At 39.5% G+C, this 14,264-nt stretch overlaps 1 protein-coding gene across 1 annotated transcript in view; it reads right to left on the bottom strand.

The window, feature by feature from the left end:
- Nucleotides 1–1,892: 1,892 nt before the first annotated feature.
- The window catches only part of PRKCI (protein kinase C, iota), an 85,007-nt gene continuing 72,635 nt past the window's right edge, over nt 1,893–14,264 (bottom strand). Inside the window, exons 15-18 of the mRNA XM_011949000.1 lie at nt 11,828–11,907; nt 10,435–10,524; nt 8,744–8,859; nt 1,893–4,530 (exon numbers count right to left, since the gene is read on the bottom strand). Of these exons, the coding sequence (XP_011804390.1) occupies nt 4,443–4,530; nt 8,744–8,859; nt 10,435–10,524; nt 11,828–11,907 (374 nt within the window). The 3' untranslated portion in view covers nt 1,893–4,442. The remainder of the gene's footprint in view (nt 4,531–8,743; nt 8,860–10,434; nt 10,525–11,827; nt 11,908–14,264) is intronic.

The following is a 14,264-nucleotide window of genomic DNA, read 5'->3' on the forward strand; positions in this document are numbered from 1 at the left end:
ATCTCCTGACCTCGTGATCCGCCCGTCTCGGCCTCCCAAAGTGCTGGGATTACAGGCTTGAGCCACCGCGCCCGGCCTCTATTTATTTTTTGAGACAGAGTTTCACTCTGGTTGCCCAGGCTGGAGTGCAGTGGTGCGATCTCGGCTCACTGTAATCTTTTGCCTCCCAGGTTCAAGCTTCTCCTGCCTCAGCCTCCTGAGTAGCTGGGATTATAGGCGCCCACCACCATGCCCAGCTAATTTTTTGTATTTTTAGTAGAGACTGGGTTTCATCATGTTGACCAGGCTGGTCTCAAACTCCTGACCTCAAGTGATCCACCCACCTCAGCCTCCCAAAGTGCTGGGATTACAGGCGTGAGCCACCACGCCCGGTTATTTATTTTATTTATTTATTTATTTATTTATTTTTTGAGGCGGAGTCTCGCTCTGTCGCCCAGACTGGAGTGCAGTGGCCGGATCTCAGCTCACTGCAAGCTCCGCCTCCCAGGTTTACGCCATTCTCCTGCCTCAGCCTCCTGAGTAGCTGGGATTATAGGCGCCCACCACCATGCCCAGCTAATTTTTTGTATTTTTAGTAGAGACTGGGTTTCATCATGTTGACCAGGCTGGTCTCAAACTCCTGACCTCAAGTGATCCACTCACCTCAGCTTCCCAAAGTGCAGGGATTACAAGCGTCAGACACTGTGCCCAGCCTTGCTTCAGTTTTAAAACCAGTTAAAATGTTCTACCTTCAGCCGATGTCTTAACGAGTTTGTTTTCCAATTAGAGATGAATGGAAAGATGAGTTAAAAATATATTGGAGAGGGCTGGGTGTGGCGGTCACGTCTACAATCTAAGCGCTTTGGGAGGCCAAATTGGGTGGATCACTTGAGCCCAGGAGTTTGAGACCAGCCTTGGCAACATAGGGAGACCTCATCTCTACCCCCCGCAAAAAAAAAAAAAAAATTAGCCATGTGTCATGGTGTATGCCTGTAGTCCCAGCTGCTCCAAGCTGAAGATCCCATGAGCCTATGAGTTCAAGGTTATAGTGAGCTATGACCATGCCACTGCACTCTAGCCTGGGTGACTGAGTGAGCCCGTTGCTAAAATAAATAAAACAGTGGAGAATATTTTAATTCCTAATTTTTAATAATATCTACATTAATAAATATAACATTACAAAATTTTTTGAGAGGCAGGGTCTCACTTTGTTGCCCAGGCTGGAGTGCAGTGGCATGATCATAGTTCACTGCAGCCACAACCTCCTGGGCTCAAGCAATCTTCCTACCTTAGTCTCCCAAGTAGCTGGGACTATAGGCACTTTGCCAGCATGCCTGGCTCATTTCTTATTTTTCTGTTTGTAGAGATGGGGTCTCACTATATTGCCCAGGCTGAACTCACTCCTAGGATCAAGTGATCCTCCCACCTCAGTCTCCCAAAGTGCTGGGATTACAGGTGTGAGCCACTATGTCCAGCTAAATGTAACATTATTAAATGTAAATACTACAGCATCAGTTCTACCAGAATGCTGCTTTAAGTACAGCAAAATTCCAAACTCTAAAATTTTCATTTTTTCTTGAACAAATTTTGATGTATCTTTGTTCTTATGCAAATTTCTGACATACTACATATGAAAAATGATCTACTCCCAATGGGTATTATACATTTTATTTAAAGACTTCAAAGTAAAAAAAAAAAAAAGGTACAGAAATACAGATTACATTATGATGACCACAGTAGTATTCTACATGACAAAAATAAAAACAGATTTAAGTAAATGTACCGGCACTGAAAAAGCATTTACTTAACATCCAATCCAGGCTGCATATGCACAAAATGATCTGACTAAATGCTTATGCAAAATAAAGTTTTTCTTAGAACGCCAAAATTCCAACCATTCTGACTGTCCGCTTTATAAAAATAATTGGCATGGCACTTAAAAGACTGCAAAAAACAACACAATTAAAAACATTACAATGCATTTCTGTATAAAATATACACCGTAAATATTATTAGTTAAAAAAAGATTTAAAAACAAAAGACCACCCTGAATAATCATTAAAACCTCATCATAGAAAAATGCTCATCATTTTGTACATTATTGATAGAAACTACTGAGAGGTTTCTTTAGGGGGTTGGGGGGAAGGTAGATACCTAACTTAAATATTCATTCAAAATTTGCTTTCAATTGTGGGTAATAACTCATGGCTTACCCCTTCTCAAAATGTTTTATCATGAATACTCTAGTATTTAACCACAGGACAAACATAAAGAATAACCTGAAGAAGGTGTCGAAGGCCCCAAAAGAAGTCTAAGGTGGCCCACTAGTGTGCATTTTAAACAAACTTCCTAGGTGGTTATTTCACATTCCAAAATCTGAGAACTAATGCCCTATGGGAAACAGCACCACTGAAAAGCAAGGTCATAAACATATTTCTGACATCAGATACAGAATTCTAAGTTTATGATTTGAAGTGAATACTGCTTTTTGTTTTAAAAGAAATTTCAGGTGTTAAGAGAAACATATTAAATAAACATGCGGATGTATATAAACATTTTCCTTTGAGGTTTTCATTGCTTTCAGACTTATATTATTTGAAGGAAAGAGAGTACATAGCTAGAAACTTTGGAAAAATGACATTTCCAGTGAAATGCAGCATCCACCCCTCCAAAAAAAGATAATTTATTAAATGCCTACAAATTTTAAAACATTTGAAATTTAAACTAGATAATTTCCTAAAGTCTTACTAAGATTAAAAAATTTTAAGTAATTTAGATAATCATGGTTACTTTTTAAGTCCCTTTTCATTAAAAAAATATTTAAAATAAACAGAAGGATGCTATATTTGGCACCCCTTTAAATAATAAACTGCTAAACACTAATATTAATAAAAAATAATCCAAGGAACTCTGCCTCTGAAATGTATTCTACTATGTGTTACATGTGTTATCAGTTAATAAAAACTCACTGAAAGAGCTGATACTGTGATGTGTGTGAGTGTATATGTGTGTCCTGAACATTCATGCCTACTTTATTTTTCTGATTTCACTAAAGACTCTATAAACAGGGTCCAATCATATAATGTGGTTTAGGGGAAGAAATGAACATAATTAAGATATCCTACTTAAAAAAATAAATAATTTTCCTGTATACTAAATTATAAGGAAAAAATATTATACATTCTGCCTCCACTGAATACATGGAATGCTTTTTACAAGTTTGGTAACAATATTGAGTGCCTCATTTGAATCAAGTCACAAAAAGCAACTGTGGGGATTCACTCTCCAACAGGAAATAAAAATATTACCACTGTACTTTTCTGTATCTATTTTAAATTTCCGTTTTTTTCCTTTCTTTATACTGAGTAATTTTCCATTCAACTGCATCCTTGGTCCTTTGCATCATATAGATTAACATTCCAGTTAAGGTTTCCCATAAAGGGATAGGCTTGGAAGGGAGCTACCCCGTTAATATACTTAAAAAGAAAAATCACTTGTGCCAGTTTTGCAAAAATAGTTAATGATTTGGAATTTGATTTATAATAAAAAGTGTTGTGTTTTAACTCAAGAAGAATTTCCCAATTTGGTTTTTGTTTTGTTTTGTTTGGTTTGAGACCGAGTCTCACTCACTGTTGTCCAGGCTGGAGTAATCTTGGCTCACTGCAAACTCCATCTCCTGGGTTCAAGCGATTCTGCTGCTTCAGCCTCCCGAGTACCTGCGAGTACAGGTGCCCGCCACCATGCCCAGCTAATTTTTGTATTTTTAGTAGAAATGGGATTTCACCATGTTGGCCAGGCCAATCTCGAACTCCTGACCTCAAGTGATCTGCCCGCCTTAGCCTCCCAAAGTGCTGGGATTGCAGGCGTCAGTCACTGCACTCAGCTGAATTTCCCAACTCTAAGCAAGCAGCATCTCTATTACCAGTTTAATAACTGCTGCCTTAAAAAATCGATAATTTATTTATCCAAGGCAGTAAAATTTACACCTGAATTTTTAAACATAAAGAACTCCAAAACTAATACGTAATATAAAAAGTTGTTGCATTTTATATTAATCTTTTATTTCAAAGTTAAACCCTGAAATGATTTAACACAGAATGACAAAAATTATGGGAGGTTTATGATGTAATCCCACTACGTGCCTTAATGCAACAGATACTTTTTAATGCAGTGGTTTTCTTTTTTTTTAAACAAAAAAGATAACTTCATTACTCATCTATAGGCCTCTTAAAAACTGAAAAACCAGTTCAACTAAATTTTGACATGATTGGAAGCTAGTATTAATTTCTTTTTCATAGTAAAACGGATGTAATAATTGATTAATATATGTCTACGAGAGAAGATATTGGGTGTTTTTTTTGTAGGTGGCAAATATAAAATGGTCAATTGTATCCAGGCTGGCAGCAAGTTTATCCATGCATTAAATGGCAACATGAGAAGAATACATGGTTGAAAAATGAGGATCAGACACATTCTTCTGCAGACATCAAAAGAGGATTGATATACTCAAAACCTTCAAATTCAGACTGATCAATCTTCCTCACAATGTCACTGTTGAAAGAAAAATAAATTTATTTTCATCATCATAATAAAGATTTCTTCAACCTTTAAATGGTAAAATAAGATTAAAAAACAAATAATTAGGCTAACTGTACTGAAAGAAAATCTATAAATTTTTAGATTAATCCCCAAAATTTTCTAGACGAATCAAGAATGGACTACTGAAAATTTAAAAAGCCCTGATAATCCCACAAGCAAGTTTAGAGCCAAAAAGGAGTTCGAAACTGAGGACCAAATAAAGAAGACACCAGTTGTCACCATTCCAGTTAATCTTAACTTTTGACCAGAACAATATTCTTAGTTACAGGTGAACATCCAGGTTTGAATTAGCATTCAATTTAGTAGTCACCTCAACAGCCAGATGTTAGATGGTGTAGCCAAGAAGAAGTTAGCCAAAAGGAAAAGGGAACAGAACAAGTACAGTGAGAGACCTGGAATGAGGAGAGAACACCACAGGGAGACCTTAGGTCACAGAGAGGGGAGAGGTTGTCATTTTGTTACACTGGCTTCTACTTTAATACACAGTGAGTAGTGCTATCAAATATTTAATACATAAATGTATATGCCATACTAAGAAGCACAAAGTTACAGAGGATACAGTCCCTTCCTTCAAGGAGGGGAGGTAACTCATACTGGAAGAGAAAGCAGTACCTGTTAAATTTTATACACAATAAGCTAAGTCCTGTTCTAACCACGGTTCTAAAGAAAGGCGTGACTTCTAGTTGGAGAAATCAAGGAAGGCAGTATTCATTTTGCAAACACTTAATGAATGGAATGATGAAAGACTCTGGTAGGTCTGGGGAAATGCAAGTAACTTATTAGGGTGGAACACAGGAATAGAAGTGTGTTAGATGGCAGATGATGCTGGAAGAAAAATAATGGCTAATAATCAAAGAAGCCAGTGATGTTTCTTAGGAGTTTCACCTTGATCCATCAAAGATCCGGTTGCATCTGAGGTGGCTCTGAAAGATGGGAAGGTTTCAACAAGTAAAAATGAAGGGGGAATATACAGGAATGAGCAGGCAGAGGCAGAGACAATAATACTATTAGTGAATGGTGAGTAGCAAAGACTGATGAGAACACTGTTTGTACTATGGTAAGAGGTATCACTAGAAAGTCAGGCTGGAGCAGATGTGGGGAGGCCTTAAATGCTAGCCAAGAGGATAGATGTTACCTAATAGGCAATGAAGGAGTTACTGAAGGTTTCTGATTAAAGGGATTCAAGAATTGGAGTGGTACTTCACAAGGCATACAGAATAGGTTGCAAAGTGAAAGAGTAAAGATCAATTAGGAGGCTGATACAATACTCTGGGTATGACTTGAATGAGGCCTGAACAAGGATCTGTCAATGGGAAGAGAAAAGAAGGACCTGATGTAAATGATGAAATAATGAAAACATAGACAAAGACTTGGCAGCTGCAGGTATTATGTAATCTGTTAAGAAAAAGGAGTATGGGCCGGGTGCGGTGGCTCACGCCTGTAATCCCAGCACTTTGGGAGGCCGAGGTGGGCGGATCACAAGGTCAGGAGATCAAGACCATCCTGGCTAACACGGTGAAACCCCGTCTCTACTAAAAATACAAAAAAATAAGCCGGGCGAGGTGGTGGCGCCTGTAGTCCTAGCTACTCGGGAGGCTGAGGCAGGAGAATGGCGAAAACCCGGGAGGCGGAGCTTGCAGTGAGCCGAGATCGCGCCACTGCACTCCAGCCTGGGTGACAGAGCGAGATTCTGTCTCAAAAAAAAAAAAGAAAAGAAAAAGGAGTAGTCCACAATCCCTGACATCTGGAATCTGAACGACAGGAACACACTGTGGTACAGTGAGCAGAACTAGGTAACTAAAAAAAAGGAACTGATTGAGAACAATAGAAAAAGACCATAAAGGGTCATTACTTTGATTTTAGACTTCATATATTTGAGCTGCTTGATGACAAACTGGGGAAGTCACATGTTAAACAGAAATGCAGCTGAGGAGATCTAATGGCAGGGGATAAGTGCTTCAGAAACCATCATGCATTTATTCTTCACAGCAACCTTATGAAGTAGGCAATTCGAGAACAGGCTCAGAGAAGTTATAAAATTCTTATACAAGGTTACCCAGTTGGTAAGAGGTGGCATCGAGATTCAAACTCCTATCTTTTGATTAAATTCAGTGTTCCTTTTAATACACAATGCTGTCAGAAATAATGATTTGGTACACATCTTTCTCCTCTAGTAGACAGGATGCTTTTACGCCTTTTGCTCAATAACCATTTGCCATTTAACTGAGAGTCATTTAATTAGCTGGTATCTATGCTACAGGGCTGGCTGAAATCTCCAAGGTACAAACTGCATACAGTAAAAAGAAGGTTGTTATGAACAGAACCATGAAGCATCCTAGTCTCAAGGGGACAGGGAAAACACATGAGAGAAAAGTAGTCACAGAGATGAAACAGAACCAGAATAGGCAGTGCTACCCAAGGCAAAGCCATGAGTACCAAATGCTTTACATTCATCAAGGGAGGGGAGGACTCACCCCAGAATGCTTCATAATTTAGAAATTAAGAAATTGATTCAACTTTCAAAAGCTGGAGGACAGGCTCAGTTGTAAGGGGTTGAAGTGTTGACAGAAAAAAAAAAATTCAAGACAATCAACGTTGACTAGTCTGAAGAAGTTAGATTAGAGGTGCTGCATATTTATTTTTCTTTGACCATGAACATCTATTGACTTTTTTTTTTTTTTTTTTTGAGGCTTCAAGACGAAATGAAAATGAGGGAAAATGTGGTTGTTCAAAGAGGGACTATGAGTTAGGGGGAAAAATCAGAGAATCTGAGCATGTTTACATAGAGGGAAGCAAGCTAGAAAAAAATAAATCTAAGAAGGTCCAATAACAAGATAACTGACAAAATGAAATATTGGAGAAAACTACAGAAACAGGTCTAGGAAAATAGAAGGGACGCTCCTTGTAAAGGGAGAGCCTTCCAAGAGTAGGGAATAAGAAAATATTGAAAATAATTAGAAAGCAATTCTGAGATGCAAGGTGGTCTGGAAAGGAGGACAGCTGGAAAGGAGGCAAGGTCACGCCAGAGAGGTTATCAGTCCTTGCATCAAATTAAGACAAGGTTAATCCTTTAACAGTGATGGAAAAAGGAGTAGAACTGAAGGCTTCTGAAATGAAGAGACTGTTTGGAGCAGGTGCTGGGAGAAATGTGGTAAGAAATAAGATAGAAGTAAAATGATTGCCAAACAATAAAGGCCTCCTTGAGATAAGAGAGAATGAATCTGCAACAACAGGTAAATAATCAAAATATCCCCCAAGTATTTTAAGCTATATTTTTAAAAGATGCAGTATAAGTACAAAAAATACATCAGCTCACTGCTGGCTGGATTTAATAACTCAATGTAACTCCTTAAAAAAAGTAATTTGGCAATACATATTAAGAGCTTTAAAATGTTAATACCCTCTGACCTAATTCCCTTTCTAGGAATCTATCTTAAGGCAATACTCAGGAACTTAGACAGACAAAGACAGTCCTTGTCAAATGGGAAACAGTGCAGCGGGGTAGAGAGATTTGGGTTTGAATCCTGACTCTACCACCTGATAGCTGTGTAACTTTGCTTAACCTCTCTGAGCCTCGGTTTCCCCATCTGTAAAATGAAGATGACAATTTAACTAGTTTACAAAGTTGTTGTGAAAATGAGATAATGCACGATAAAGCAAAGGAGAAAATGACAGTTACTATTAAAACTTATAATGGTACAGTGGATTCAAATACCAGTAACTGAATGGTTATATAAATTATAGTGTAAGCCGGGCGCAGTGGCTCACGCCTGTAATCCCAGCACTTTAAGAGGCCAAGGTGGGTGGATCACCTGAGGTCAGGAGTTCAAGATCAGCCTGGCCAACATGGCAAATGCCGTCCTTACTAAAAATATAAAAATTAGCTGGGTGTCATGGCATAAGCCTGTAGTCCCAGGTACTCAGGGTGGCTGAGGCAGGAGAATCGCTTGAACCTGGGAGGCAGAGGTTGCAGTGAGTCAAGATTACACCACTGCACTCCAGCCTGGGAGACAGAGCGAGACTCTGTCTCAAAAATAAAATAAAATGAAATAAAATAAAAAATAAAAAAATTATAGTATAATCTGATCATGAAACATTGCATAGTCACTAAAAATGGGATTTCCAAAGAACTTAAAAAAAAATTTCAGTGTACAGAATTACTTACTCGTCATCTGGAGTGAGCTGGACAGGTTCATTAGTAAACTGAGAATCAAAGTTGTCCAAACCAAATTCCCCAGAAATATTTGGTTTAAAGGGAGGTACCACCTGTTTTTGCTCCATCTGAAAAGACATATTGGATGACAGCTCAAGTCTGTATTATTAGAAAAATTGCACCTCTACAGTTCTCCTCTGCACCCATTGTTTCCCTTATTAAAGTGAGTCCTGAAGCATGGTACAATATTAGCAATGATGAACATAATTTACAAATATGAGCTGGGCATGGTGGCTCATGCCTATAATCCCAACTGCTTGGTAGGTTGAGATGGGAGGATCACTTGAGGCCAGGAGTTCAAGACCAGCCCGGACAATATAGCAAGACCCCATCTCTATTAAAAAATTAAAAATTGGCTGGGCACAGCAGTTCATGCCTGTAATCCCATCACTTTGGGAGGCCAAGGTGTGTAAATCACCTGAGGTCAGGGATTCAAGACCAGTCTGGCCAACACAGCAAAACCCTGTCTCTACTAAAAATACAGAAATTAGCCAGGTGTGGTGGCGTGCACCTATAATCCCAGCTACTCTGGAGGCTGAGACAGGAGAATTGCTTGAACCCAGGTGGCGAAGGTTGCAGTGAGCCGAGATTGTGCCACTACACTCCAGCCTGGGAGACAGAGCAAGACTCCACCTCAAAAAAAAAAAAAAAATTGAAAATTAGCTGGGTACCATGGCTTATGCCTGTAGTCCCAGCTACTTGAGAAGTTAACACAGGAGGATCTCTTGAGCCTAGGAGTTCAATCAAGGCTGTCGTGAACTACAGTACAGCCTGGGCGATGGAGTGAGACTGTTTCTCTTAAAAAAAAAAAAAAGTATAAACATTGATATCGGCTTCAATAACATTATAACCTGCTTTACTACATTAATATTCAATTTTTTGGCTGGGCATGGTGGCTCACCCCTGGAATCCCAACACTTTGGGAGGCTGAGGCGGGTGCATCACTTGAGGTCAGGAGTTTAAGACTAACCTGGCCAACATGATGAAACGTTGTCTCTACTAAAAATATAAAAATTAGCTGGGCATGGTGGCATGTGCCTATAATCCCAGCTACTCAGGAGGCTGAGGCAGAATTGCGTGAACCCAGGAGGCAGAGGTTGCAGTGAGCAGAGATCACATCATTGCACTCCAGCCTGGGCAACAGAATGTGACTCCATCTCAGAAAAAACAATAAATTTTTAAAAAATGGATTTTTTTGGTTTTAAAAGTTTTCTAAAAAGCAGTTTAGAAAGTGGTTTTAAGTTTTTAAAGCTGTGATATGTTAGCTAAGACAATAAAATTTGGCCCAAGATAGGCCGGGTGCGGTGGCTCATGTAATCCCAGCACTTTGGGAGGCCAAGGTGGGTGGATCACCTGATGTCAGGAGTTCAAGATCAGCCTGGCCGACATCGTGAAACTCCCCATCTCTACTAAAAATACAAAAATTAGCCGAGTGTGGTGGTGCGTGCCTGTAATTCCAGCTACCTGGGAGGCGGAGACAGGAGAACTGCTTGAACCTGGGAGATAGAGGTTGCAGTGAGCTGAGATCGTGCCACTGCACGCCAGCCTGGGCGACAGAGCAAGACTCTGTCTTCAAAAAAAAAAAAGATTTGGCCGAAGATAATAATGAAACCTAATAGAGAAAGTAATCAAAATTTACATACCATATCCCAATCAACATTTCGGAAGAACGGGTGTCCCTGAATATCAGCAAATCCTGTTTGAGGATGACAACCCAATCGTTCCTTAGGGTCCTATGGTGAAAGAAATGTTTCAAGAATTGGGTGAACGTCATGCTTTAAAATAAATCATCTTTGTGATCTGTGTTTTGTGCCCTCACATGATAGTCTTATTTCTGAAGTTGGAATGGTCTACCTTTTACTTCTAGAAAGTATAACTCCAGAACAAATTGAGTTATCTGAAGCTTGTGATAGGTAAGATTTCCTTGTGGCACCTTCTCCACCTATCATGTAATTAAAACAGAGAATCATCACCAATTCCTTGCTAAAGAAAAATAGGAGGAAAAAGAGAACAGCAGAATCATTTGAGCAGCACCCAGCCATTTCTTTGGCATGACCTAGTGTGAGAGTCAAAACATGCAAACCTCCAAACTTCATCAGAAGTTTGTTTTTAGCTTAATTTAAAAGCCCCATGCCCAATTACAGCAACAAATCATCACCTGTGTAAGACATTAATACAACTTATAAATTTAATCCAAGCCTGCAACTTATAAAAAGTCTTGGCTTATTCATTACTATGAATGAGAATATGTTCCCATTTTTCTTTCTGATAAAAGGTATTTTATTTTGCATATCAACACCTCTTGCCTTCATTTTTCATCATTATGTGAAAAATTAGGTTTCAATTTTAAATCTTTCCTCACATAAATCGTTCATTTTTAAAAAGGCTTCAATTTCTTATTTTATTAAAATTCATTATCTATTTACCTTAGAAGGTAAATGTACATCAACCTTTCTATCATACCATTTATTTAAGGTAGAATTTATGATTGCCAAGACCACACTTAGATTCTAAAACTCCTCTAGCCTACCAACAGCAACAAACAATTGAATGATGTTCACATTTTTAAGAGCCGAAGACAGCATTTCATTTCTTCTGAATTTTACCTAATTATAGCATTTTCGACATGAGAATTTGTAGGGAGCACTGTGGCCCATGTGCTCAAAAAGTACATGGTAATAAATAGATTCTATGGATAACGACAGAAAAAATGGAAACAGAGTTCAAAGTACAATTATGGCTAAACCCAAAGATTAAATCTTCCCCTATGTGAGAATATGGTATGTATTATTTACACACAAAAAAAATATGTAATATATAGCTGGGGAGTAAATTTTATTGCCAAAATGGAAAGGACAACTAACTTATCTCAGGATCTACTGCTGTCAATTACTCTTTGGGTAAGAGAAAATTCTGGGTCAAACTGAAAAAGTTACATTCTCTACTGTCTTGGAATTTTACATTTCCCAAACTGCTACTGATCAGTTTGATATATAAAGAGACAAATCACAAAATGTTTTTATACGCAGTTTATACCTTGTTAAGAAAACTCTTCAGAACACTTGCAGCTTTTACAGACAGAGAACGTGGTATGCGAATTTGTTTTTCCAAAATAACTAGAAAGATAGAAATTATAGTATTATATTTAACTTTTACATGGCTTTAATACTTTTTCTTCTTTTTTTGAAAGGGTCTTGCTCTGTTGCCCAGGTTGGAGTGCAGTAGTGCAATCACAGCTCACTGCAGCCTTGACTCCCTGGGCTTAAGCAATCCTTCCACCTCAGCCTCCCAAGTAGCTGGGACCACAGGTGCCACCATCACGCTTGGCTAATTTTTTTTTTTTTTTTAGATGGAGTCTTGTTCTGCTTGTTCTGTCATCCAGGCTGGGTACAGTGGCACGATCTCAGCTCACTGCAACCTCTGCCTCCCGGGTTCAAGCACTTCTACCACTTCAGCCTCCTGAGTAGCTGGGATTACAGGCATGTGCCACCATGCCCAGTGAGTTTTGTGTTTTTGGTAGAGATGGGGTTTCACCATGCTGGCCAGGCTGGTCTTGAACTCCTGACCTCATGAAGGTAAGTGATCTGCCCACCTCAGCCTCCCAAAGTGCTGGGATTACAGGCATGAGCCACTGCAGCCAGCAATGGCTGGCTAATTTTAATTTTTTTTTTTGTAGAGATAAGGGTGTCATCATGTTGTTCAGGCTAGTCTTGAACTTCTGCGCTCAAGCAATCCTCCTGCCTTGGACCCCCAAAGTGCTGGGATTACAGGTGTGAGCCACTGCACCTGGCAATCTGTCTCACCCAGGTTGGTATACAGTGGCACAATCTCAGCTCACTGCAACCTCCGCCTCCCAGGCTCAAGTGATTCTCCTGCCTGAGCCTCCTGAGTAGTTAGGATTAAAGGAACCCACCATGACACCCAGTTAATTTTTTTTTTTATTTTTAGTAGAGACGGGGTTTTGCCATGTTGGCCAGGCTGGTCTCAAACTCCCAACCTCAAGTGATTCACCCAACTCGGCCTCCCAAATTGTTGGGATTACAGGCGTGAGCCACTGTGCCTGGATGCAATCTTTCAATTTTTATTATAAGATATTTAAGGCATTCCAGGAGAAAAAATAAGATATTACATATATAACTGAAGTGCCTCTTGTACTTTCCTAATCCCCTTCTTTTCCATTCTTCTCAGAGAAAGCCTCTAATCTGAATACTATTTATCATTTACATGAATGTCTTATTCTTTGACTACCTGATTGTACCTCAATTTCTTCATCTGTAAAATAGGAATAAAAAAATACTTCATAGGATTGTTATGAGGTTTAAATAACATTTGTAAAATGCTTGGCATATACAATATGCAAGTTTACTGGACATTGCCAAATTATTCTTTAAAGCTGTTTCGTCAGTTTTCATTCCTACCAGCAGTCTAGAGGAGTTCCAGTTGCTCCACATCCTCACTAGCACTGGTAATATCCAACTTTAATATTTCAATCAAATGTACTGATATGAAATGGTAACTCATTAACATTTAATGTGCATTCCCTTAATTGCTAGTGAGAATGAATGTCTTTTCACATATTCCATGGCCATTTGGGCTTTCTGTTATATGACATGCCTATTTATATCCCGTGATGGCTTTAACTACTAAACGTAGAATTTTATAGCAGTTTTCACACTTCTTTTGATTCCGTGCTAGAGGTCCCTGTACTTGTCTGCTTGTTTCTGTCAATTCTTTATATTCCCTGATGTGGGGCCTTTTCCCCCATCTTTTGATCACTCATCACCTTGGTGCTCTATTTTCCCCTCATACTGTTCTTGAACTTATGCACCCAGCCTCAGGGTCCCTGTGTAAAGATTATCCTCTCTAGCCACAGGATTCCTTTCTCTAATCTGTCTGTGATGGATAATTCTAAATAACCCCTGTTATGATTTTGAGCATGAGAAGGTAACTGTGAACTGGAGTGACGACTATAGAGAAGAAAGAATGTATTAAAAAACATCAAGGCCGGGCGCGGTGGCTCAAGCCTGTAATCCCAGCACTTTGGGAGGCCGAGACAGGCGGATCACGAGGTCAGGAGATCGAGACCATCCTGGCTAACGCGGTGAAACCCCGTCTCTACTAAAAAATACAAAAAACTAGCTGGGCGAGGTGGCGGGCGCCTGTAGTCCCAGCTACTCGGGAGGCTGAGGCAGGAGAATGGCGTGAACCCAGGAGGCGGAGCTTGCAGTGAGCTGAGATCCAGCCACTGCACTCCAGCCTGGGCGACAGAGCGACTTCGTCTCAAAAAAATAAAAAAAATAAAAAACATCAAAACCTAATACACAGAGGCCGGGCGCAGTGGCTCATGCCTGTAACCTCAGCACTTCGGGGAGGCTGAGGTGGGCAGATCACTTGAAGTCAGGAGTTCAAGACCAGCCTGGCCACCATGGTGAGACCCTGTCTCTACTAAAAATACAAAAATTAGCCGAGCATA

The sequence above is a fragment of the Colobus angolensis genome, unplaced genomic scaffold (genome assembly GCF_000951035.1).
Source record: "Colobus angolensis palliatus isolate OR3802 unplaced genomic scaffold, Cang.pa_1.0 Scaffold289, whole genome shotgun sequence".
In the NCBI taxonomy this organism is placed as follows: Eukaryota; Metazoa; Chordata; class Mammalia; order Primates; family Cercopithecidae; genus Colobus; species Colobus angolensis.